The sequence below is a fragment of the Pelobates fuscus genome, chromosome 8, assembly GCF_036172605.1.
Source record: "Pelobates fuscus isolate aPelFus1 chromosome 8, aPelFus1.pri, whole genome shotgun sequence".
Lineage (NCBI taxonomy): Eukaryota > Metazoa > Chordata > Amphibia > Anura > Pelobatidae > Pelobates > Pelobates fuscus.
Window position 1 is genome coordinate 19,770,920 of NC_086324.1, and position 27,341 is coordinate 19,798,260.

The following is a 27,341-nucleotide window of genomic DNA, read 5'->3' on the forward strand; positions in this document are numbered from 1 at the left end:
GAAGATATGTGAATAGGCCATGTGAGGACTGTTATGTGATAAAGCATATAGGAGGGCTCTAATTTGAAATGTAGACATATTTTAAAGTTAAGTGTTCATTCTCAGGGTTACTTACTAATGGAGGATTTTCGGGAATCCAAAGTAAATTCTAAGTGAATTTAAGGCCAAAGTAATCGAACTGAAAGCCTAGCTGACTTGAATAATTTTTCCAATTCAGCTACTTTGGCCTTAAATTTGAGCTCGTCCAGAATTCACTTTGAATTGTCAGTTTTCTTCCGTTGTGTATTTAGCCAGTTGTGTCATTTCCTAGTGTCAGAAGTATAGAATTTTACAAAATGTAAAAAAAAACACAGTATGTTATGGGATATTACCACCTAAAATAATTTTGCTAACTTATATTTTTTCTTTAACTTGCCATAAAGGACTGAAAGCAAGATAACACTGCAAACTGCTGCAATTAAGAGGGCGAATTCTACATATAAAGCAATCATCGCATCCGAAGTAGAAATTTCTAGACCGAGAAAGTCAACGAAGTCAGGTTCATCTTTCTCTATGGGCGCTGTAACGAGACCCCTGGAGGTTTCGGCTGTAGCAGTGTGACCCCCAGAGGTTTTTCCTGGAATTGCAGTTGTACCTAGAATAACAAAGAGCACACGCATCACAAGATCTGTTGTAATTCATAGACTTCTACTGCAAATATAATTAAACTATTCATATAAATGATTAACACCGTGTAATGCAAGTAAATCAAACTAAGAACTTTACCTATAATTGAGATATAACTTCCTAAATCGTCTGAAGTAAGTTTACTCTCATCGACAGAGAATTAAAATAGCATTTACAGGGTTTTTCACTAAGCTCCTAATTACAGGGAATTGTAAGTGGAATCGCAAATATTAGCCTAAAATAGGTTAGCTGTGACTATGATGGAGCTATGTGCTATTCTGGCCTTAATTTTGCCATTCGGATGACAACTCACAACACTTCCGACTATAGGGAATCTATAATCTGCATTTGTCCTACAGGTATTTCGATGGTCCCTGATATTTATGTGTGTGCCTTTTATCTAACTCTGTATAGGTCACACATATAATTAATTATGAGACGCATGACATTATCTACAAGAGAGTGAGTAGGACTACATAAGATCTACTATTTATTAGTACTATACATTGTTGTGATATACTACACTATTGGGCTTTCCTCAGTTTTATGTATATTAATACGTATCCCAAGCATTTCCTGATCTGGCACCTCATAGAGAAGAGACTTTCATACAAGATTTGGCTGTTCTCCTTGCAAGTTTGCACATTTATTTGTTCATTTTATTGGTTATTGTTTAGCCTTTTTTACTATTGGTTTGTATTCTTCTATATCTACCTCCCGTTGGGAACATGTAGTTCTATAATTGAATAGTTGAAAGCTGTACCTAACATGGGATTCATGACATATATTTATGTTCACTAATATACAGGCTTTTTTGATGGGGAGTGTCCTCACCTTCTGACGGTGTCTCCAGGCAAGCATGAGGTCCATCGGCTGGGTCAGGGAACCCATTGCATTGCATGAGAGTTCTGTAATACGCTGCGGACTGCTTAGGAATACGTGGTAAGTTTGGATCTGAGTAATTTGTGTAATACAAGCCGAATCGTTCAGCGTATCCAGTTGCCCACTCAAAGTTGTCCATTAGACACCAAGCTGTGTATCCTCGGAGGTCCACACCATCGTACTTGACAGCTGTAGCAAAGAACAAGGAAACCATTTTCCATTATAATCTAGCTAAACAATAAAAAAAAAAGACATAAAAAATAAACCGCAAACCATCAACACCAAACATACAAAAAAAATAATAATAATAATATATATACATATTTGTGAGACAAAACAGGTGGTGGGCTTTGGGGCTTAGTTGCACTTTGTCTCTCCAGTTACCTTTCAATGCTTCATTCACGTAAAGCTTGTAGTAATGTTCTCGCCACTTATCATTAAGATTTGTCCCACGTTCCGAAACGCCGTTCTCTGTTACATAAATTGGGGGGTTGTTGTATTCTTCCTTTATCCAGTTTAATATTCTTCGGAAACCAAACGGTGTCACTTTCAACCAAATGGACCCAGAACCCAGCCAACTTCGGTCGGTCATAGGATTCACAGCCCTGTGAAAGCAGACATGAGCCAGGGTGTCTCACTGATATTCAGGATAACTATTGTGCACATGTGAAACGGCTGGTTAATAGAAAAAAATTAACTGAATCTTAAGGTGCGAATATTTGTTAATACTAGCTTGTGAGATAGCTCAGTGGATACATCTCCAGATACTTTTTTTCAGAATAAGAAGTTTAATTTCTGACTAAGTAAACGCAGCCTGTCATTCTTCCGAAGGTCCATAAAATGAGCACCATTAATGGAACACTTTAACATTAAAAATGCTGCCCCAGTCCAGTGCTTCACCATAGAAAAGCATTAGGGGGAGGGGGAGTTGTATATTAAGAGAGAAGAATAGTCGGAGTATCGCAGAAATAAAAATCAGATTCTGTTACAATAGAAACTCCTAAAAGTTCCTTAAAGAAGAAGAGATTGCCCCCCTGGTATAGGATCGTTTCCCCAATCTGTGCCTCTAGATACCAGGATATAAAGTGAAAAGATTTGCGTTTATCATTCTGTACCCTCCCATGGACATATGCGATAGTAGTGGAACACTTAGCAAAGAATTGTTTGACTTTCTTATCCTTAGTATGAGTTGTCTACAACCAAACATAATGAAGCAAAGCTTGTTTGAAAAAGTAGTAAGCAGGAATACAGTTTCTCTACCTGTAGAATGCAAGCTCTTCTGTACAAGCAGTCTGTGGTGCTCTAAGTAACATCATAGTAATATTCTAGCATATCATAACATATACAAGTGACACATTCAGGCTGCAGCTAAGTTATGGAGAGTCGTACTTTTAAATTGTACAGCAAGATAATTGTGTTAGGTCTTACCTGTCAGCGTCATATGATTGGAGAGATTGTGGGAAATTGATGGGAGACGCCAGGATTGTGGTGTAATGATTAAATCCAAAATAATCATATGTTCCTTTTATCCTTTTCTTCTCGCTCTCTGTGAATTCTGGAAGTCTACATGTAATTAAAGACAATTAGACAAATACCATGTTTAGGACACTCGCTTTGTTAAAATACCCCATAATATTGTTATAGAGAATTAAATATTCCTCTCCAAAGGTGTTCTGTTTTTACCGTGATGTCGTAAGTCCTTGAGCAAGACTTCTCTCCCGAATCCTGGATTTCATGATTTCATTGTAGTCACCATTCTTGAAAATTGGATTTGCAAACCATCCACCGTAAAACTAGGCCAAAAAAAAATAGATTAAAAAAAATATATATATAACTTTTAGCCTGTTAATAGCATGTGCAAGCAGCATAGTGGATCCATCCATCAGAAAATGTGAAAGCGTTTGCGCAGGTTACATCGCACACATGCAAATCCTTTTGTTATAATTAACATTCTCATGACTTATTGCTGCATACAAAGGATTATCACTAGAGCAAAACTTTACTATGTTGTATCTCACTTTTTATAGTTTTTAAATAAAGTTGAACTGTCACTTCTCGGAAGTGAGAGTTCCTTGTTCGCCCCCGAACTAACAGCAGGCATATGTAAAAAACACAGTTACATCCGCTGCACTTCTGAATTCAGGGTGACTTCATGCTCATGATATCTATAGTATGCTTGTCATTTCTACAGAGAATTGACTTACAGGCGCATGTAAGCGTGGCCATTCCTTTAATCCTGCTGTACTATACATGCGCATGTATCCACACCTACGGCACTGCAGGGGTTAATTAATTTACATAGATTGCCCTGGCCGTGCCCTTAATGAAATGCATTCCATATGAATTAAATAAAAAAAGAAAAACGGGTGAGATAAGAAAATATATTGCATAACCCGATATTAACTGTTAGTGTATAATCTGTTTGTGCACGAATCTCAAAATTGTAGATTATGCTAGCTTTAGTGTACCTATAATCTTAATTTTATTAATGACAGGAGGCGAGTATTTGCTTAAGTCTCTCTTTACTAGAACTCCACAGCAGCACAGAAAAAACAACCAATCAGAAAAAAGTTAGGTACTATAAAACTCCCCTCCCCATGCATCATTTCCTCTTTCAAGCTGCGACAAAACAGAATAAAAGGCAGAGAAACATCATGGGGAAGAAACGAAGTCCTAGATACGATGAATATAACGATGTCCACCATCCAAGTGTAACCGTCAAACTCGATAGTGTAGATGGACTGTAAACTGAAACGAGATAAAAAAAAACAGAATCGAACAGGTTGATTATCCAATGAAATGTACTCAGTATAAGCATGAAGATATCCAATGTAGCAACCAAATTAACCTAATATGTAAATATCCCAACCCTATTAATGGAAAAAAACAGACATAAGGAACAAGCGACAGGTAGCAGAGACAACAAACAGAGTTGCATACCTACCTGATAATCTAAACTATAACATAAAACAAGGGAGGGACAAAAATGGGTGGGAAATACTCGCCTCCTGTCATTAATAAAATTAAGATTATAGGTACACTAAAGCTAGCATAATCTACAATTTTATAACATGACAGGAGGCTTCGTATTTGCTGTTTGAAAGCTCAGTTCACCGATCCAACGCTGTTTGTGTCGCTGGTAGTTATTCCAGGAAATATCAGAGTAATCCTAACTGGACATTCCAATATGATAAATGACGGCCGACGGGTCAAAGAAGATGCCAACCGACAAGGTATCTCAAATACGGACAAAGGCACCCTCCGTCGGTAAATCCATTGTACGTGGCGTAGCAAACTGTTTCCTAGAAGTCGGTCCATGAGCTGGCAAGCTGACCTATTAGTCACATTCCTGTAGTCGTATAACTTCAAAATCCGCTCTATGACCTAGGGTCGCGAGGAGAAAACTGACACCAAGTCTCAACTCATGACCCATAAGGCGGTTCCACCGATCGTGCCAGGGCCATTCGGCGATGCGGCCTTGCAGGGAGATCTCCAATCTCAAGGAATGCACCGAAGACCACCACCAAAATCGCAATAGAAGCCGAGGAGGATCTTCGTACCTTCCTGTCCTACCCGGTGGGGTGACTCATCCGAGCATAAATTCATAACGCACACAATGAGAGTGTGGCCAGACCAGCCGTATACAAAGTGATTCCAATAGTCCAAACGGACCGTGTAAACTTCGGGCGCCGTAGAGAAAAGGCTCCAGAAGACGTCCGTTCAGGGTTCCGAACTGAACTTGAGTGGAGGAACGGTGGTCGACTATTCTGGGAATAGGGAATCCCAGAAAACCTCAAAGGAATGGGAAGTGCAAACAGGAACGCAGATTTTCATCCTGAAATGCCCTCGTCCAAGAGTGAAAGATGTCTGTGTGAGAGTCGGGTATACCAGGTACCACCATAAGGTCTCGTAGGTCTCCTCGACGATATTTGAAAAGTAGGGTAGCGCGAATCCAACAAGATGGCTCCCGTGAGGGATAACTAGAGTATAGACGGAGGGTCCTCCATCTCCGAACCCTGATCACCCGGTATGCGTTTCGAGGAGACGGGGCAGACCTGCCATCTTATCCCAAGATCTGAGGACCGGGGAGGTCAAGACAAAACGGGGGTTTCCGGTCGTACCCTGTGAACCATACGTACGGCTTTTTACCTTCAGAGCGGGTAAAAGGCTCTCCTTAATCCTGTTACCCGAGCAAGGTAGAGCCCGTTTGCTCCCTGAAGGTCCCCGTATCTCCTGCCACCTAAATACGGGAGAAACTGTCTGAGCAGTTGTTCACAATGGTCCGGATATCCAAAAACAGAAAGCAATCCTCTGCTAGTTATGGTGCAGAATATATCCAAACCTGCACTCACATAATACCTGAGTTCCATCCGATAGCCGTACCATCTCCAGGAATGTGTATAAACAAGTGGGAGTCACCCCTCGTTATACCACTGTGAGAATATCCCTCCATTACAGGAGATAGACTAGAGGGAACCAGTCTACCTATGGATATCTTGCATGACCAGGCAGTCCTCTATATCGAAATCAGTAGCATGGACGTCAGAACTACTTGAATGCAGGAGGGACGCCCCTCCCTGTAGACATCGGTGTCTTGCACAGGTACAAGCCTGTGTGATGAACAAATGGATGGCACCGTAGAGCGTCGAGTGCATGAGAGAGCCGCGCCCTCTACTAATGTGATCAAATATCGTGCTAACGTCCGGCTGATAGCCTGAGCGGGCCGCACCCGTAAATAACCAAACAGTAGAGTCAGCATCCGTGACCGTTCCTTTCTATGAGAATGCTTCCTCCAAACATGACCCCTGTATCCAGCTCAGTCTCCGGCTGAGGTTGAGGGGGGGCTGCGCCCTCTAATAACAAATCAGTGTCCGGTAACGTCTCTGAGAGGGGTTCACTCTCTGCTCCAGCAGATAAAATATTCTCGGATTGAAGAGATGGAGGGCCGCACCCTCCTGTGATCCAAGCTAGGGTCCCTAGGGACTCAGGGTGACCAACTAAAGGGTACACCAAATACGAGTATCAGCATAAGGCTGAGGGCAATCTACGGGAAAACTATGGGAAAAAACTATCAACTGACCGTCCGGATCCCGTGCGCGCGCGCGGGGTCCAGGCGAACCGTTGGTAGTCTGAGGAAAGCTGGAGACGTTCTCCGCAATCCACGAGCACCCGGGAGGTCGGAGGAGGTCAAGTCAGGCCTCTCGACGACCCGAGCGAAAGGAAAAGGAAGTCACGAAAACGAAAAAGACAACAAAAACGTAGATGCGAGTAGAACGCAAATTCCATCTCGGCTAGAAGGCAAAAGGCAGGCCGGAAGGCAAGACAAGTAAGCCCCACTGAACAGGGTCAGGAGCTAACCTTACGCAGGAATAACTACCGATAGTTATATGGACACCGGGAGACAGATCCGGAGTAGTTGATAAAGACAAGGAAAACGCCGCGTTCTCCTGAAGGTGTCTGAGTACCGGTCCTTGTCCTTGCAAAGTTCTCCTCGGAGGAGTGCCGTCGCCGGACTGGCGCAACCGCGGAAGTGAGTCCGGGGTCTTAATAAGAAAACTTGCCCTTCAGGTCTGAGGTTTAGGGCCTTCACCCTACCTACCATATTCAGATGGCCGTATATTGGTGTCCTCTTGGGTAGTATGATAATGGTGCTTGTCCGGACACCCGCCCCTTTCCATGTCACTGGTGGGCACTGGCTTCTCCTCAGTGATATTCCCCCAGGCCTGCGGCCAGAAGGGGATAGAGCAGGCCCAACAGGCCAAACTAATGGATACAGAATAGTTGGCCAAGCAAAAGGCACCGACATAGTAGGCCATATTTAAGGGCACAGACACAGCAAGCCGTTCTTATGGGCACAGACATAGCAGGCCGTTCTTATGGGCACAGACAATAGCAGGCCGTTCTTATGGGCACAGACAATAGCAGGCCGTTCTTATGGGCACAGACAATAGCAGGCCGTTCTTATGGGCACAGACAATAGCAGGCCGTTCTTATGGGCACAGACAACAGCAGGCCGTTCTTATGGGCACAGACAACAGCAGGCCGTTCTTATGGGCACAGACAATAGCAGGCCATTCTTATGGGCACAGACATAGCAGGCCATTCTTATGGGCACAGACATAGCAGGCCGTTCTTATGGGCACAGACATAGCAGGCCGTTCTTATGGGCACAGACATAGCAGGCTGTTCTTATGGGCACGGACATAGCAGGCCATTCTTATGGGCACAGACGTAGCAGGCCATTCTTATGGGCACAGACATAGCAGGCCATTCTTATGGGCACTGACATAGCAGGCCAATCAATGGGTTGTGTATACCACGATATTATTATAGCCCTGTATTTATATAGCGCCCTCCAATTCCGTAGCGCTTACAATGGGTACTGAATGAGCAACGGGGACCTCCGCGTTCGGGTAGAGGTCCCTAAAATTTGCAGATCCTCAGGGCAACTTGTGACATGGGACCCTTAGACACCAACCCTATTAGACAGTGTAATGCCGTGCGGGTAAGCTGAACCGGGACCGGCAGCCCCTAAATGCCCAGCAGGCAAACCGTGGTATTCCAGCTGTAGTGGGTAGACGCGGCAGTTGTTCCAGTGATCCTCACGTCCATGAATGTAAGATACGCTGAGCGATACTTTCCTAAAACTGTGAATCGGTAAGCACCTGCCCACACGGGTCTGTTTGAAAAGTTTTAGCATCCTTATAGGTTAGCAACATCATATCCCTTAAGGCTATTGTAACCATGGAAACTCCCAGGAGTAGGGCTAAGTAGCCAACTCAATGGCTCTCCCCAAGGACCTGACTAAATTGTATAGTAACAGCGTAGACTGGTCTCCCATACCAGGTAGTCAGAGCCCGGTCCAGTCATGTCTATATGTGCCATGGACAGGATATCCAAACCAGAGTAGACTCATTCGAGTCCTCATAACTGGGCCAGAAAAAAATACCTAAATAAATAAAAAATATATACTGCGAAGCACACGGATAGCGAACTCGCAGAAAAACTGTGATATACGCTGTAGAAAACTCACAGCGATCTGTGACGTAAACTGTCAGGAAAAATTCACAGCAATTGTGATATACACTGTTCATGCAACTGTCAGCAATCCGTGATATACATGACAGCTAAACCCACAGTAATCAGAGTGACATAATAGGTCCTGGTGTACTATGCGATGAAGGGCCAGACGTAGGCCACTAATACAGTAGATATGGTGCATGCAGGGTACAGGCCCCCATAGGAAGTAAGCGTATGAAGTACGCCTACAGTGGTAAAATAAGTTATGTGTCACAGACAGAGCAGTATATGGTATACTGCCTATAGGCATGAACCCCCAGAACAAGAAATCTAAATATACACAGCTAAACATCTATACACACACACATGCACACACACACAAATCTACATAAATACATATATACAAGGACAAACATCTATCTGGACATAAAAACTCAAGGGAAGAAATCACTACATTGTCCCCTATGAGACAAACTGCATGTAGTCAGTTAATGAAGAACAAACTGACATGCAGTAGGAAAACCGAACTGGGTGGAGGTAGACCTCCAACAAGCAAGGTAATGAATAGTACCGACGGGGGGGGGGGGGGGGGGGGGGGAGCGGGGGGGGTGCGCGGTAGCACTCTCTCCCGGTCGAAATCTCCCCCGCCCGGTCGGACACACGAGGTCCGCGGGCGGAGGCGGCCGCGGCGAGCGGCCACGTGGGGAAAGAAGATCCGGCCGCTGGGTACTAGCGGGAAGCGCACGCGAGTACCCCCGCGGCCGGCAAAGTACATGGGACCGCCGGAGATGAAATCCGCGGTCCCGGAGCTCGGGGGTCGAAGGAGGCAGATGTAGTAAGCCTCCTGACGCCCCGAGCGGCACACACACCGCCAGAAAAGGGCGGAATCACCAGCATGAACAAAAACCGGCATGCACAATACAAGGGAAACGGGCAGGGGGGACACAAGCCCAAGAAAAAGGCAGCAAGGAAGCCAAAGACCCCCCACAAATATATAGGAAACTACAGGCGAAGTTGCAGGGGACAAATAAATCACACAAGATATAAAACACCCTGATGGAAAAAATCCAGCAAGGGCAGAAAATTAAATAAATAAATAAATAAATAAATACCTAAGAAGAAATCTCACAAGAAAATAAGTACATAGATTACAGAAGATAAATATATCTATGACCAAATTAAACAAGTGCAATCTACAAAATAGAGTCTAAAAAACTGAATGTAAGCAATAAATCCCAAAGCCACCCACTATAAGCAGGAGGCAGTGGTACTCTGACCTGTACTGGTGCGGAGCAGCAAAGAAAGAGGAAATGATGCATGGGGAGGGGAGTTTTATAGTACCTAACTTTTTTCTGATTGGTTGTTTTTTCTGTGCTGCTGTGGAGTTCTAGTAAAGAGAGACTTAAGCAAATACGAAGCCTCCTGTCATGTTATAAAATTGACAGTTCTGTTAATAACAATAACTTATTAATCAAAAAATTTTAAACTCAGATATTTTTTAATTTTGTTAAATTAAAAAAAAAAAAAATCAGTTTTACAGATAAATGAGAATCGACTTTTGTGGAGAAAAAAAAATAAAACAAAAAAATCCCGAGTACACACTCTAATTAATAGCAAGGCCGGAATGGATCTTTAAAGTGAGTGTGTCGGGACATGTTCACTTCAAGCAATAATATCTCGTTAGGCATTTAGTATATCATTTATCATAGTGATACATTATATATTCCATGACTTTAGGAGATGTTGATTAAATACTTACCTCCTATACAGCACCAGCAGCGCCACCTACAGGGAACTTTGTAGTAATGAAAATGTATTACAAAAAATGTGATGACTAGGCGCTTACAGATATATTAAGTTTCAGCTGCTGTTAAACACTCAAAAAGGCCACTCTAAACAACCCAAAAAGTACTAAAAGACAAATACAAAAAACTCCACCTAAATTTACCCAGTGATAGTGTCCTTCAGTACCACTTGTAAGGACGATGTTGTCATAAAAGTAAAAAAGCAAACAAAAAGTATATATAGTTATTGTTAAACCATATGCATAAATAATAATTTTTCATATCCCAACTCACAATCTTTAGAGCCTTTTTTTTATATATACCCCTGCTGTCCTGCAACGTGTCCCTGCTTGCCTCCATCTCTGACCGGATGTCCTCCCTCTTTCTGAAACTCAATCTCTCTAAAACTGAGCTCCTTGTCTTTCCTCCTCCTAATACCGATCCTCCTCTCTCGCTCTCCCTTTAAGTTAGTGGTATCCACATCAGTCCATCCTTGCAAGCTCGCTGTCTTGGCGTCATACTTGATTCTGGCATCACCTTTGAGCATCACATCCAGTATGTTACCAAATCCTTTAAAGTCCATCTTAAAAACATAGCCCGCATCTGCCCCTTTCTTATGCAAGATGCTACTAAGGAGCTTGTCCATGCTCTAGTAATTGCCCGCATGGATTATTGTAAATGGCAATAATAATAATAATAATAATATAGACTCTAAACAAACAGGTTTTCATGCACTTTTCCAGGTGGCAACATTAGCAATATGGGTAATGTAGCCACACAGCACTTCACGTCATAAAGTGGAAGTGACGTGCCGGCATTTAGCCGATGGACGCTTTAGATTTCTTTCCCCCAGGTCTGTAGTGCACAAATAACTGGAAGTGACGAAACGGGATATCATGCCACTTCCGGAACCAGAGGATTATGGACTATGTAGTCGGGGAATTGAAATGATTGGGATTACAGCACAGAATTACAAACAGCCGGAACTCACACTAGGAAAGAAGAACCGCTGAGCAGGTAAAGAAAGGATTGGTTCAGAGGGACAGGAAGGTGGCCCCAAGCCTCATTCAAAAGGGGAACCAGGAACAGCACAGCGACATGCCGATTGAGAGAGCCCAAGGAGGGTGAAAAACGTGTTGGCTAAGGAGAGAGGTTTGGACTTATTTATATGTTTTTATATTTTTTTATATTCGTTTTTATTTATGTCCAATACATAGTTATAATTTCATACTTACCTTAATCCTGTTGCACAGAGCACTTTTATTTTCTGGTCATGAAGGGGGAGTGTCGCCCCAAATGTTTGACACAAAGTGCTTAAGCTCAGAGACAGGTTCACAGACCCTGAATAAGGTGAGAATTTGAAGGAATGTGGATTTGCTATATAAATTAATAACTACAATTTGAAGAAAGGTCTGGTTGCCACCTGGAATAGTGCACGAAAACCTGCTTGTTTAGAGCCTATATCAAAAGAGGCTCCAAAGAATGTGAGTTGGGATATGAAAAAATATTATTTATGCATATGGTTTAACAATTTCACACTATATATACTTTTTGGTTTGGTTTGACTTTTATGACAGCATCGTTCTAACATGTGGTACTAAAGGACAAGTGTCCATTTAGCCTGTAGTGCTGCACTCTCACTCTGTACATTTAGGTGGACAGTCATACCACTAAACACTGAATTGTTTTGCATTTGTCTTTTAGAATTTTGTAGTAATGCACTAAGGTAACACTCGTTAGTACTGGGTTAAAATTGTATTTACAGGTGAGATTAGAGTCCATATCTTTCTTTAGGTTTTTTTGTGCAAAATCTATACATTCGGCTAGCAATCCTGGAAACACAGTTTAAATGTGAAATGTTATCCTTTTTAAGGGCTCCGGATATCCACTCACCCACTATTAATTGGTGAGTGAAGAGTGTGCCATGGACAATCTAGGCTTGCAGTGGGAAGTACCTTTAACACCTGGCTACTAGTGTAAAACTTGAAATGTTAAGGACCTGCTTTTTCATTTAACCCCTTAAGGACCAAACTTCTAGAATAAAAGGGAATCATGACATGTCACACATGTCATGTGTCCTTAAGGGGTTAAAGTAGCACTATAGGGTCAGGAACACAAACATGTAGTCCTGGCCCTATAAGGTTAAACCACCATCTAGCCACCCTGAGCCCCTCATGCCTCCCTAAATATAGTAAATCTTACTTGAATTCAAGCCTGCAGCTGCATAGTTTGTCCATGTTTCCCTTAGACCTGCCCAATGCCTGCTGACATAATCAGACGTGGTAGCCTGATCCAATCACAATGCTTCCCCATAGGATTGGCTGAAACTGACAACAAATTCAATAAGCTGTAGTTGTTCTGGTGACTATAGTGTCCCTAACATATATTTGTCTGGACCACTTGAGGTATGCTTTAAGTTTACTATTTGTTTTCATGTTCTAAAAGTAGGCCATTTTAACTCACTTTCATTAATTCTTTGCTGTACAACACAAGAGGGCACCTTCATGATTCACAAGAGTCATTTATTGGCATAGATGGAGTACCAAGCAATGCCCGTCTTGTAACTGGGTCTCATAAATCATCCGTTGCGTCTGTTAATGTCTCTTCATCCCAATCACGTACTGAGAGGCCAGAAATCAGGTATTTATACTACATGGACAGGGTTAGCTGTGATTACATTAGAATTAGTATAATTGCCTACTTTTATTGAGTAAAATAAAATAGATGCATGGTGACAACATACGCTCATATATCTCTTTGCTGCGTCTACATCCTCCTGCTTGTAGGGGTTTCTTGGTTCTGCCCAGTCAGAGTTGATGGTGATCGATATGATGCCACCTTGTTTGGCCCGGTAGGTATCATTGTAGAGATGCCATGCCTCGGCGTGTGCTTTAATGAGGTTATGTCCCACTTTATAAGGTAATATACCAGGTCTTGATGAAATTCCTTAGTAGAGTGAATAAAAGTTAATTTATCCTATATAGAAGGATATCATACATACACTTGTATTTAGGTTATCAGTCATGAAAATGTACAAACAGTTAAATTATGAAATTGTGGCTAAATAACGCCCAGATTAAAATTCTAAAACTTCTTTGGCACAAAGACAAGTGCCGTCTCCAAAAAAAAAGAAATGACAACCTTATGGGGATGTGCCTAGGCAAATAGTGAGTTTAACATTTCCAAAATATTGTGTAATATACGAAAAAAATGGGCACGCCATAAATTAAAGTGAATGGTATTAATGTCATGCTACGGACATCTGCACCCTGTCATCTCTCTTAAAAAGTTACGCTTCAGGTAAGTGGTTTCTGTGGCTGATAGGTAATATAGCCCTACCACAGTGAGAGCCAAGACACACCGAGATCTCTTCAATAAGTTACTTAAAAACATATTGTGATATATTCAATAAACACTGAATTATTGTGAACTGAAAACAAAATATCAACATTTAGGCAAACATAGCTGGCCTATTTAGCCTAGATCTAGCAACTTGGTTTGAATTCACTACATTTCATATTTAAACTACTCTGATTGGTCCAGCGAATGGCTCCACATTCAGTATTTATTATAGTGGAATGAGGGAGTTTTGCAGTTAATCCCTTTGGTTTTTGGAATAAAATATCAGGATACAAATATCCTCTTTTCCATTAACAATGACATTAGAATTGTAATAGTTAACGAGATCTATTGTTATAACATTTGTTCATTCAAGGGAGAATGTGACAAAGGGGGCAACATAAATATTACATTCATATTAACAGAAACCCAGAAACCTATTATAGTCAAAGTTTTCTACTATTTCTGGTATAAAGTTTAGGGGGTACCACAACTACAAATGGGTTACTTCCTATGCTTTAGTGATTAATAATGATCTCTTGTATGTGCTATTGACATGTAATGTATCTAGCGTTTTAAACCATTAAATCTCTTTTAAGATTTAGCAGAGAAAGAGGGCTAACGTATTTTTTTAAATATAATTCTTTATTTATTTTTTTAGGTAGTAGCTTGCATAACAGGCACAATGGCATAATAGTGTAGAGTAGTACATCACAGAACATGCCCTTTATGGCAACAGTAGGTATCATACCTCATTTTTGGTTTTAAAGAAGAAGATGTAGTTAGCATAGATAAGATTACGTGTTGATAAGCCACGTATTATGCATAGTTCATATATGAAAGATAATAACGAAACAACAACACAAAACAATTGCAGTACATTTAAGAGATAGTCAGGACAAATGTGTGGAGTCGTAGCCTAAGTAAGTGGTCTAAGTGTGTCTATAGCGAGGTGTCTCCCTTAGGGTTATATAGGAAACATGGCTGAAATGAAGTGTTTGCGTCATTACAGGAGGCTGGAAGGGACATCCCGAGTGAACATAACACTCCTCCACTTGATGTTACGCCGGACGCATACACGCCTATGTTTCACTTCCGCATATGACGTCACACGCACGGGACGTCGGGCGTGATGACGTCATGGTATCGGAAGAGATAACCAGCAGCTGCGGCTGCACACTCCCACTAGTACAAGCGCCGTGATTGTATCACGGACGCTATCCTCCAATAACCTCCGAGTTAAGGATATTTAAATTTGGACTTAGCAGCACCATGTATACCAATTGAGAAAGCCGAAATATATCGTCGAAACGCGTCTTGGACACTGGCACTTGAGTATATTGAATTTATTTTATTGTTTTTATGTATGATTTACAATAAATGTTAAATTTCTTTTACCAAGTGGACTAGTGATATACTTATGCTGCTATAAAGAAGGGAACTGCCACCCTATAATTGACAGTATACCTGCAAACTTGGAGCCCAGTTATAGGCTCCTAATAAGGTGAGAAGCCAATTGTCATTTATACCTTATTATTCACCTTACCAAGGATTTCTACACCAGGGTCAGCGTTGCTTCCCTGTTTTCTCTATCTTTTTGTCTCCATTTTGAGGTTTACCTGCATTCCTTGACTACCCAAAAGGACCTCAACATCACTTATATTATCTCCTGAATATTACAGGAGTAAGTGTTTTATCCAATTTTAAGCGCTCCACCTTTGCACTATTTTTGCATGTTGTTGCACAATAATGCTTTTTTTGTATATTATTCATTGTTAGTAGGTGAAAGAGTTCCTACTTTTGGTGTGTTAGCTGCTATTATTATATTGTACACCATTCATCTCTTTTAAGCGCCTTTGAACACAGAATTCACACTTTTTCATTATATAGGAGGCTGTGTGGGCCAATGCTAGTGCTAGCTGAATATTTAGGTAGTTTGAACTGTCATGTGGTCGGTAGGTTGGCTGCCAGGGCCTTACGGGTGACTGTGTCGGTAGTAGTTGGGTAGTTTAATCGGTAAAAGTTGGGCGGTTACTCAGTGGGTGGGCTGCCGGCGCCATGGGTGTGTGTGGCCAAGTTCAGGTGTACCTACAGGCCCTTATAAGGTGACTGACTGTTATGTGGTGCTGTGCATGTAATTAAACATAGCTAGCTGATATATGCTGCAAAACAAACTGTTGAAAACTAATAACATAATAAACTAACAAAAAAATTGGACTATGTGCAAGAGGCAAGCCTGGCACTGCAGGCCGTCTGGGTTGCCTCTCGTGGTAACCGCATATGTTTCTGCCGCAGGCCACTGGGGAACAAACTGAGTCACTGTGACAGGATTCCAGGCCTAGGTTGGGGCCTTGGGTACTATTGGTGCAGTGTTAGTTAAATAGTCAGGTGGGTGATCCAAGGTGTGTAGGAGCCCCTTGGCACCTTGAAGATCTTGGATCAGGTAGATGCTATATTGATGTTGTTCGATCGAAGTGCAGACGTGAAGGGCTGGAGTATGCGGCGCCATGCCAGTGTGCTCCTAGACAGGTCCACGTACAATGAGTGTCATGATCTCAAATGAGTATGGAAAGTGGTGCCGTACTGTGTTCATAACAGCCAGCCTGTCTCTGCTCCTTTGAAATCAGATCAGCAGATCTCTAGGCGTCGAGGATGGTGCTTTGGCTGGCTTCAGTAAGTGGAACACCCCCTCCGTTTCCACTGCCTTTGCCTGTTTGGGCTGCAGGAGTGCCATCAGTAGCCTTCTCACCAGATGTGGCAGGTCTACATCGGGTACTTCTTCGGGTATTCCCCTTTTTTGATGTTTAAACTTCGCCTTTGATCCTCCATTGCAGCGAACCTTATTTCTGTGTTGTAGCTGTAGCTCGTCTACCTCTTATTGGAGGAGCGCTGTATGTTATGCTTTTTGGCGGGTGTCTTGTTCCTGTGTTCCCAGTCGGCCCGTTAGGCCACACAGGTCTTGGCGTATTTGGGCCATATCAGCAATTCCTTTATCACCGCCGTCGCGACTGGGGCTGTGTCTGATGAGGAAGGAGGCCTCCTGGGGGTCGAAAGTACAGGTAGCTGTTCCTCCGCTGCCCCTATTGAGAAAGCCTCCGCGTTGTCTAAGCCATTGTCAGTGAAGTTGGCCATCTTGGGATCCATGGCACTGTTAGCCTATCGCCAAAGATCTCCTATATTCATGCTCATCCTCGGTTTATCAGGCTTTGGCTTCTTGGTCTTTTGACCGACGGTGCTGTTGCCTGCCTGGTGATCCATTTCAGGTGCCCGTGGGGGTCTTTGGGGAACCGGGATTTGTATAAAATTTGCAGTTTAGTGCAGAGCTGTAACAACATGCGGCCATTCGGTTTCGCTGCTTGGCTCTGCCCCCAACGTATTTATTTTTTAACTGGAATTACTGAACAATAACCATAATCAAGACTGAGTGATTAATAGTTAATTTGATTTAATTCACAATTTCCCCTTAAATAATAACAGATTGCTATGTTTTATCCATAGTTAAATAACAGGGTACGTTCATACCTGGGGCTGCTGAGCCATACCCGTGACCCAGATTGGCAATGATGTATGGTTCATTGAGTGTTATCCAGAACTTCACTTTGTCTCCCAGTCTGTCAAAAAGGAATTCCGAATATTCCTTAAATCGTTGCACAATAGTTTCATTCTCCCAGCCCCCAACATCTTGCAGAGTTTGCGGAAGATCCCAGTGATAAATTGTAACCTGAAAGAAAGGCAACTGTGTCTTCAAACTAATAGAATTTGAGTTTAATTTCCTTACTCAAGCTGAATATTTTAGCAAATGTGTCTTAAATTAATGTGAAACCACCATTTTGTGGGGACCCAAACAAGATCTGTCACAGTTAGTTTCCAAAAATGTGTTCATGAAATAAGAAACTGGGGTTATTACTTTTTTTTTTTTTTTTTATATTTATTGAAATAAAAATAGCATATGCCTGTTACATGTAACATTAGACAGATCTAAATGTAAATGATCACCTGGGGTATAATTTTGGCAGCCAGTAGTTCATCAATAAGTCGAATGTAGTAGTTCAGTCCCCGTTCATTTACGTGGTTTGTTGTACCATCAGGTAGAACTCGTGGCCAAGAGATTGAAAATCGATAATGTGTAACTTTCAGGTTCTTCAGAAGGTCTATGTCTTCTTTCAGCTTGTTGTAACTGTCACAGGCCACGTCTCCATTTTCATCATTGCTTACTCTGAATGGAGAATGGGCAAACTTGTCCCAAATGCTCAAACCTTTGCCATCAGCCCTCCAGGAGCCTTCAATCTGCCGAACACAAGAAAAACATTATATCACTTTTCACAGGTGTCCTCATACTTTTATTAGGTTAAGTTCCTGGAATGATGTAAGAGAAAAAACGGTAACATAAAAAATTTGTTTTATTTATATATACACACACATTTCCCCTTGTCCACTAGCCATTGTCAATGGAAAAATTCAGTCTGTGTATATAGAAATTCAACCCTGGTCAGTGAGCCATAGTAAAAACAAATGAACACACAATATGCTTGTCACAATGTCTAAGACAAATGTGACCCGCTGTGTTTCCTGGAAAATTAGAGTAACCCAGTGATAGTAAGATACTAAATACAAATACACAAAGACCTCTGTTTAGAGTGAATGAAATGTCAAATCTATCTCTATTTGATCGTAATAGAGATAGAGTAGTAGTTTGAGTTGAAAGATAGTAGAAATAGAAAATTCAATAAATTCAATATTGCTCCATAAAAGTATATAAATAGTGAGATATATAGAATTATAGTGTTGAATGTCTATGGTGCGAGCTTTATTGTGCCTGGCTCTATAGACATCAAGGCCAAACAGCCATAAGTAAAGGTAAATCAAAGCTTTTGTTTGAAAATATATTCCTCCTTGAGAAATGTTCTAATAAAGATTACCTAATGATGTGTGCCTACTAACAAGGTATTAGAGGGTCCAATCTGTCAAGAGATTAGCAGGGTTGAGGATAGATAAGTAGAAATAAGTAGAAATATACTGGTAGAAAATCTAGCAGTGGAGATAAATTACAAAGCCTCTCTCCCTGTTAAACTAACTTAGACAGAAAAGGAGCAAAAAGAATGAGACATAGTAACAAATTTATCAAAATAACCCATGTGTGGCAAACTTAATGTGCCCTCCTAAGTGCCAATAAAATCAAGAGAAAAGCGAAATGCCCGACGCGCGTTTCGGTGCTGTATAGAAGCACACCTTCGTCAGGGAAAAACAAACTACTGTTTAGCAATGAGCTTATATATCTTATTTCCCTTTGTCTATATCCTTAATCCACCAATCGGATCAGTGTATTGATAGAGGCGTGTTTAGTGGGAGTAGCTTCTAATTTGTTTTGATCGCGCCAAAAGAAGAGTAGGTTTGAAAATGTGTCTCACATGGTGTAGTATTAGAAACATGTCTAAAAGTATTCGTCTGCCCCACGTGGTGCGTGATAATCAGAGTGGGGCAGGATTTAACTCCACCCCTCATGATGTATTCTGGGTGGGATTAATGAAACGATGTGTCAATCAATTTAGGTTTAAAGTAACTATCAGTCTGACCCACGTTTCATTAATCCCACCCAGAATACAGTGGGTCACATTTGTCTTAGACATTGTGACAAGACAAGCATATTGTGTGTTCATTTGTTTTTTCTTTAGTAACCTTTGGGGTCAAGCCGCTTGAGACCCCTGGAGTCTCTATTCGGTACTATAGACAGCAGGTCACGACTGGACCATTGACGTATGTCATTGGGCCCTAGTGGTGACCAGCTGCCTTACACCCATTTTTTCACCAGTGAGCCATAGACCCTTCGTGCTTGCAGTGGCAAGTACATTTTAGGACTGGCTAGTAGCACTGGACTTGACATTTAGAGTACTATAGAGTCTTGTATAATTATTTACATACACATTTTATATTATTTTACATTATCCAAACACGCTGTTTGAATCTTCTATATTCCAATATGGTATAGTTAATCTACAAAGTTTTCTAAAATGCACTTTTTATATAAAATAAAACAGAACAAAACACATTGGAGGGAAAGTGAGCAGCTTTACATCGAGTGCTTACTCGGTATACTAGGAAACAGACACTAAGAACAAGCGTGACTCTGCTATGATATAAAGGGTGGTTAGGGCTATAGTTATAATAGGCTCTTGATGTCAGTGTGAATTTTATAACATGACAGGAGGCTTCGTATTTGCTTAAGTCTCTCTTTACTAGAACTCCACAGCAGCACAGAAAAAACAACCAATCAGAAAAAAGTTAGGTACTATAAAACTCCCCTCCCCATGCATAATTTCCTCTTTCTTTGCTGCTCCGCACCAGTACAGGTCAGAGTACCACTGCCTCCTGCTTATAGTGGGTGGCTTTGGGTTGTTTTATGACTTATTGGGATTTATTTTGATATCTCAGTATATTTTCTTATTTGTTATTTGTAGAACCGATCACGGATGTAAACCCTACTGTTTGGTTGTTAACAGGCGCGGCCCGCTCAGGCTATCGGCCGGACGCTATCACGTTAGTCGATCACATTAGATGAGAACGCGGCTCTCTCATACACTCGTCACTCTACAGGGCCGGCCATTCGCTCACCACACAGGCTTGTACCTGTGCAAGACATCGGTGACTACATAGAGGGGCGTCCCTCCTGCATTCAATTGGATCTGACGCCCGTACTACTGATTTCGTTATAGAGGACTGCCTAGTCATACAAGATATAAACTTTAGTCTGGATCCCTCTATTCTATCTCCTGTGAGGGCTCTACTGGGTCCGGATCACTTAGGTACACACACTACTGAAGATAGTACGGCTAACGGATGGCTTCAGGTATTACGAGAATGCAGGTGTTTGGTATTTTCTACACCTTATAAATCGTAAATCTGCTTTCTGTTTTGGATATCCAGGCTATTGCGGACCAACCGCACAGACCGTTTCTCCCATATCAAGATGACAGGAGCTACGGAAACCTTCATGGAGCGAAAGGACACTGCCTTGCTCGGGTACCAAGATTAAGGAGGGCCAGTTATCCGGTCTCTGGGTAACCGTACACATGGTTCACATGGTAAGACCGGTCATCCCGGTTGGCTTGAGTTCCCTGCTCATTACGATCTTGGGAGAAAGGGGCAGGACGGCCCCATCTCCTCGGAACGCATACCTGGTGAACAGGATTCGGAGTTGGTGGGTCCTCCGTCTATTAGCTATTTACCCCTCGCGGGAGCCATTCTGCTTTTTTTGATTCACGCTAACCTACTCTTCAACTACCGTCGAGGAGACCTACGAGACCTTGTGAGAGTACCTGGGGTACCCCGACTCCTACACAGACACCTTTCACTCTTAGGCGAGGACATACCTGGATGGAAATCTGCACTCCGGTTTGCACTCTCCATCCCTTTGAATATTTCTGGGATTCACTATTCCAGAAAATAGTCGACCACTGTTCCTCCACACGAGTTCAGTTCGGAACCATGACTAGACGTCCTTTTGGAATCTTTTCTCTACAGAGTCCGAGGATTACACAGTCCATTTGGAATGTCGGAATCACTTAGGATACGGCTAGTTGACAACACTCTCGCAGGCACTACAGATTTATCCTCGGATGAGACATCTCACCAGGTAGACCAGGAGAGAACGAAGGATCATACTCGGTTATATTGCGTCTTGGTGGCAGTTTCTTCTCGCGGCCTTGCATCCGCAAAAGGCCTTCGTTATTTTACAACTACAGGAAAATAGCTGATAGGTCATTTTGCAAGCTCAGGTACCAACCGCTAGGAAGCGGGTGACAACACAAGTTTGTTGGATCTATCAGCAGTTGGTGTTTTTTCTGTGTGTTGAGATGCTTCCTCGGCTGACATCTTCATTGATTCGTCTACTGTCGTTTTTCGCAGTTGGTAAGTACAATTAGGATTACTCTGCTATCTCCTGGAATAGGTACCAGCGACACAACCAGCGTTGGATTGGTGATCTGAGCGTTGAAACAGCAAATACGAAGCCTCCTGTCATGTTATAAAATTGTAGATTATGCTAGCTTTAGTGTACCTATAATCTTAATTTTATTAATGACAGGAGGCGAGTATTTCCCACCCATTTTTATCCCTCCCTTGCTCTATGTTTATAGTTTGGTTTAATCAGGTACGTATGCAACTCTGCTTGTTGTGTCTGCTACCTGTTGCATGCTCTTATGTCTTTTCTTTCATAAGTAGGGTTGGGATATCTACATATTAGGTAATTTTGGTTGCTACATTGGGTGCACACATGTTTATTCAGAGTACCTTTCATTGGATAATCAACCTGTCGATTCTGTTTTTTCTCTCGTTTCAGTTTACAGTCCATCACTATCTGGTTTGGCAGTTCTTCTCGGATGGTGGACATCGTTGTATTCATCGTATCTAGGACTTCGTTTCTTCCCCATTATGTTTTCTGCCTTTTATTCTGTTTTGTCGCAGCTTGAAAGAGGAAATGATGCATGGGGAGGGGAGTTTTATAGTACCTAACTTTTTTCTGATTGGTTGTTTTTCTGTGCTGCTGTGGAGTTCTAGTAAAGAGAGACTTAAGCAAATACTCGCCTCCTGTCATTAATAAAATTAAGATTATAGGTACACTAAAGCTAGCATAATCTACAATTGTTATAAATTAAGGACTGCCTGTATGCTGCCAACACAATCATTTTCCTAGTAAAGAGGAACATCTAGAGGACAATCCTTAGTTATGTAAATTACAATAAATATTTGATTTTGATGGAAAGAAGACAGTACAATACAGGCAGATTTTTTGTTCAAGATGGGGCCTCTTGCCTTGTTAAAGTTACAACGTATCAATAATAGTCCGCATTTGTATTCTACAATGATCCACTTTCCCTCATGACACTACTAACCTTCCTTGATCACTTACACCCTTTCCTGAACTTCCATCGACGTGGAAACCCAACACATATTAAGAAATGAGTGATTTAATAAAATGTAGGAATGTGGAATATTTCCAAACCCACAGCTCACCTATAAATATCCATACAATACATGACTTCCACTTTGAAGGGTCCCATCATAAGGAGCTGCAAGCTTTGCATCATCTTCTTTACTTAAATTTGCGTTAGTTACAGTGAGGCACACAAAGTGATACATTAAACGGATTACCAAACAATGGAATGATATCAAACATATTAAGGTATAGTATATTAAAAGTGTTTTTGTTGGGGGGAGGGCCGAAATTGAAATTTTTTGTTTTGTTTTTGAGTTTGTTCCTATTAACACAAGGCACAGTGATGTATCAGATGTATTTACCTGATAAGCTGCAGATGCTACACTCCAGGCAAAATCTGAGCGGAAATGTCCATAGAGAAACTCATCTTCTTTGTCCAATGAAATCCCATTGTTCCGTATAACATCAGCATAGTACAGAGCAGAACGTTTAGGGGTTCTTGGCCGATTAGGGTCCTGGAAATTCACATGGTGGAGCCCGAACCGCACTCTATACCCAAAGTTCCATTCAAAAGTATCCATAAGAGACCAAGCAGTGTATCCTTTTAAATTCACTCTATCGATACTGTGAGCTGAATGGAGAGAAAGGCAACACAACAGTATGTATTTCAGTTTCAAGCATTCATATTAATAGAAGGTCAGTTGCCCCAAGTCTGTGATCTCCCGCCTCCTAGAGGGTGGAACGGGACCATACTTGGTCCTGACGGAGGTGGAGCTAGACAGAAGTGGACAGTGTGAGAGATGCAGGCATTATTTACCATCCTGAGATAGAGTCATTCTGTTTTGGTTGTGTACAGTGTCACACAGAGACATGGTGTGGCTGTGTGCAAGGTTGCCTACCACTGAAATTTTGTTTTTGTTTATATACTAAACCGAGAATTGTGGATAACTTACAAAAGAACAGTATTTCTTATTTAAGCACTTGAGCTAAATAAGTTTCCATTTTCTTCCAAAATTTTTTGAGTTTGTCATATTCCACAATTTTTTTGTTTAGTGAATAAAACTCATATATTTAAAGACATGTTTTAAATTGATTAAATGCTTTACTGTGGAAGCACTGGATTGGTAGAGCACTGTCTCTTTGAGAAGCATTGGACTTGACCAAAGAAATAAAAATTGATGACTTAATGGAAGCCGGAAGGCTGCTAAGTGTAGTCTATTCTAGTGCTGTAATAAAGGTAAGATTAGCTGCAAAGTTAAAAATAAACTTATTTATGTATGATATTAGAATATTCCTGTAAACATTTCTGTTAGTGGGGATTTATCCCACTCCCTAGTTCACATGTTATATATAATCAATAATACTAATTAGAATTTGCTATTTACCTTTCAAAGCTTCGTCTATGTAGGTCTTATAGTAAAAGATGCGGTTGGTGTCATCATAATCATTGCTATTGTCTGTAGCCACACCATTCTCAGTGATATAAATTGGAATATCTCCATATTCTTCTTTTATCCAGTTTAGTAGTCTCCGGAGTCCCCAGGCCACTGCCCTGTGCTCATTAAGTGCTGTTGATGGCCAGAGTGTATTAATACTAGTTTCAACATCCATATCGCCTTCAAAAGATGCTGGGGTTATCCTCATTGCTTTGTGAGTAACTATTGTTGTCGAGTAGATGTTAATGCAGAAAACGTCGGCTGTGCCCTGTATCTCAGCTTTTTCGTCCTCTGTAAAAACAGGAAGCCTGGAAGATTTCAGACCCTCAAAGTCACTTTTATTTGCCACTTGCCATTTCATAACTTCTGGGTAGTCGCCGTTTTTAAAGATGGGGTGAGCAAACCACCCTAACGTGAACTGTAGGTAGCGGTCAGCAGCTTCTATATCCCTTAGATTTCTGGGGTCTTTGGGTTCAGCCCAGTCTGTATTAAGGCTCAGAGAGATTACACCTCCTTGAGTTGGCCGATATTTTGTATCATAGGTATGGTACACCTTAGCATGTACTTTCAACAGGTGGTGAGCTACTCTGTATGGTGCATAAGCAGGATCTTTGACTTCAGGTGGAATGCTGCCTATTCCATATCCAATTGTTACAGTAGTATGGGGCTCATTAAATGTCACCCAAAACTTCACCCGATCTCCAAAGGTATCAAAGCAAAAATCAGCATAATGATGAAATGCATCACTCACCGTTACATTCTCCCAGCCACCTATGTCTTGAAGAGCTTGAGGCAGGTCATGATGATACAGTGTTACCATAGGGAAGATATTGCTTGCAAGTAGGCCATCAATAAGTCTGTTATAATATTCAACCCCTTTAGCATTAGGGGTGCCTTGTCCAGTTGGGAAAATTCTAGACCAAGACAGGGAAAACCTGTAGCTTTTAACCCCTAAGGACCTCAGCATATACAAGTCAGCATCTAGTAGGTGATAACTGTCGCAGGCAACATCCCCATTACTATCATCAGCAACATTTCCAGGAACATGGGAAAATGTATCCCAAATACTAGGACCTTTCCCGTCAGCATCCCATCCACCTTCAACCTGATAGGAAGAGGTTGATGCTCCCCATTTGAAGTCCTCTGGCATTGTGGCATGAAAATACATGTCTCTTTCAAAATCAGTTTGACCAGAAAAGTTTTCCCATACAACTTTTGCTTTTGATGGAACATCAGATGGAGGTAGAGGAGCTATCCTTCTTTCATGAGGCCATCTTAGCATTGGAACCACAGCCCTGCTCTGTATTGTCTGTGGGAATCCATTGTTCTTGATGATGCTAGAAAACAAATATGCAGATTCTTTAGGAGTTCTCTGCCTGTTGGCATTTTCAAAGTCCACATAGAGTAAGCCAAACCTCTGGCTGTAACCGTGAGATCCTTCAAAGCCATCGAGAAGGGACCTGACATTGTATCCATTGACTGACACACCATCAATTGAGACAGCTGTAAATAAAGTAGCAAAGGGTATATCAGATGTCACAAGAATGCATTTCTCATAATAAGAAAGAAAATAATTAGTTAATTATTTTACCTTTTAAAACCTCATTGATGTAGGCAGTCAAGTAATCCTTCCTAGCTGTGTCATTAAACACCTCTCCATCGTATGTTGTTGGCATTCCGTTCCCAGTTATGTATATCTTCAGGTTGTCTTTCACATACTCCTCCTTCACATAGTTTAGCAGCCTCCTGAAACCCCAGGGGACCACTTTAATCCATGAAGAGGCAGTCTCATGCCATGATGGATCCACATGTGATGTAAAGTCCCCAATATTATGGTATTCAGGAACACAGCTGGTGCTAGGGGAAGCTTGGATCAGTCGGGAGGTATAGTGGGAGATTCCTAGGAAGTCAGCAGTGCCATGAATGTAGGATTTCTCTTCCTCTGTGAATACGGGCAGTGGGAAAACTGTGCTGGGACACTGCTGGTTTTTCAGTTGAATCTGGGTTTTAAGACCCTCAGGGTAGTCACCATTGATTAATATTGGATGGGCAAACCAACCGAGCATGGAGTGAATATAGCGCTCTGCGGCTTTCACATCCTCTGTGTTATGAGCTGTCTGTGGCTCTGCCCAATCAGAGTTCAACGAGATTCCCACCTGGCCCTGCTGCTGGGAGCGATATTTATCATTGTACACATGCCAGGCTTTAGCATGAGCTTTCAGGATGTTGTGGGTCACCTGAAAACAAAGGAAATGTGGGTAATATAATAATAAGAGTAATAATAACAGTGTCACCATAATGTTTCTGAGTATTAATAATAAATATGAGAGGTTCCTTGTCCATATTTAGGTAATCCATACAATATGGTTAAAAATATCAGTATGGGGGGCGTGGCCGGACCGTGCATGGAGTAGGTCGCATCTAACCGCAGCTCCGTGGCCCCAGCACACTATAGCACCGATTTTCGAGCCGGAATCGACCCAAAATGGGTAAATCAAGAAAATTGAACACCCCTGGACCCTCCCAGACTGGCTCGCCGAGCCGAACCGCGGGACCCATGGACGGGTACCTCGGAACTCCGAGAGACTCACGGGCACACCAGGCCGCAGCCAAAATGGCGCCGACCTCGCCTGAACAGCGCACCACTGAGAGCCCCACGTGCAGCCCGGCCAGAGGAGAATCCCTCACTCAAATGGCGGCAGACATAGCCACGATCACAGCAAACATGATGTCCAAGTCGGACAAAGCTGATTTACTGGCAGAAATCCGTACTGCAATCAGAGAAGAGGTAATGGAGGTGAGGAGGGACCTGACAGCCCTGGAGCGCAGGGTGGAAGAGCTAGAGGCAGACAGAGCCCAAAACATACAGCGGCACCAAGCTACTGAAACAGCAGCCACCAGGCAGGGTAATGTCCTGCTGGAACTTAGGAGAAATCTAGAGGACCTGGACAACCGCGGACGCAGAAATAACATCCGCATACGCGGGCTGCCTGAGTCCGCCGGAGAGGCACTACCGGAACTTCTACGGGGTCTGTTCACTCTCATCCTTGGGGACAGGGCCCCGACGGACTTTGGCATTGAACGGGCCCACAGAGCGCTGCGCCCTGCATCCGCAGACGGCCCCCCAAGAGATGTCATCTGCTACCTGCTCTCCTACTCGTTGAAGGATGACATTATGAGGGAAGCGAGGAGTCGACAAAACCTCACCTACATGGAGGCCCACATCTCCCTATACCAAGATCTCTCTGTGCTCACATTAGAAGCGAGGAGGGCCCTGCGCCC

At 42.2% G+C, this 27,341-nt stretch overlaps 1 protein-coding gene across 1 annotated transcript in view; it reads right to left on the reverse strand.

Annotated features, from left to right (window-relative positions):
* Positions 1 to 367: 367 nt before the first annotated feature.
* LOC134571224 (lactase/phlorizin hydrolase-like) overlaps positions 368 to 27,341 on the reverse strand; it is a 64,991-nt gene continuing 38,017 nt past the window's right edge. Inside the window, exons 7-17 of the mRNA XM_063429394.1 lie at positions 25,651 to 26,296; positions 24,009 to 25,562; positions 22,986 to 23,254; positions 17,688 to 17,978; positions 17,214 to 17,412; positions 13,096 to 13,298; positions 3,232 to 3,341; positions 2,977 to 3,111; positions 1,933 to 2,153; positions 1,501 to 1,737; positions 368 to 634 (exon numbers count right to left, since the gene is read on the reverse strand). Coding sequence (XP_063285464.1) covers positions 375 to 634; positions 1,501 to 1,737; positions 1,933 to 2,153; positions 2,977 to 3,111; positions 3,232 to 3,341; positions 13,096 to 13,298; positions 17,214 to 17,412; positions 17,688 to 17,978; positions 22,986 to 23,254; positions 24,009 to 25,562; positions 25,651 to 26,296 — 4,125 coding nt within the window. The 3' untranslated portion in view covers positions 368 to 374. The remainder of the gene's footprint in view (positions 635 to 1,500; positions 1,738 to 1,932; positions 2,154 to 2,976; positions 3,112 to 3,231; positions 3,342 to 13,095; positions 13,299 to 17,213; positions 17,413 to 17,687; positions 17,979 to 22,985; positions 23,255 to 24,008; positions 25,563 to 25,650; positions 26,297 to 27,341) is intronic.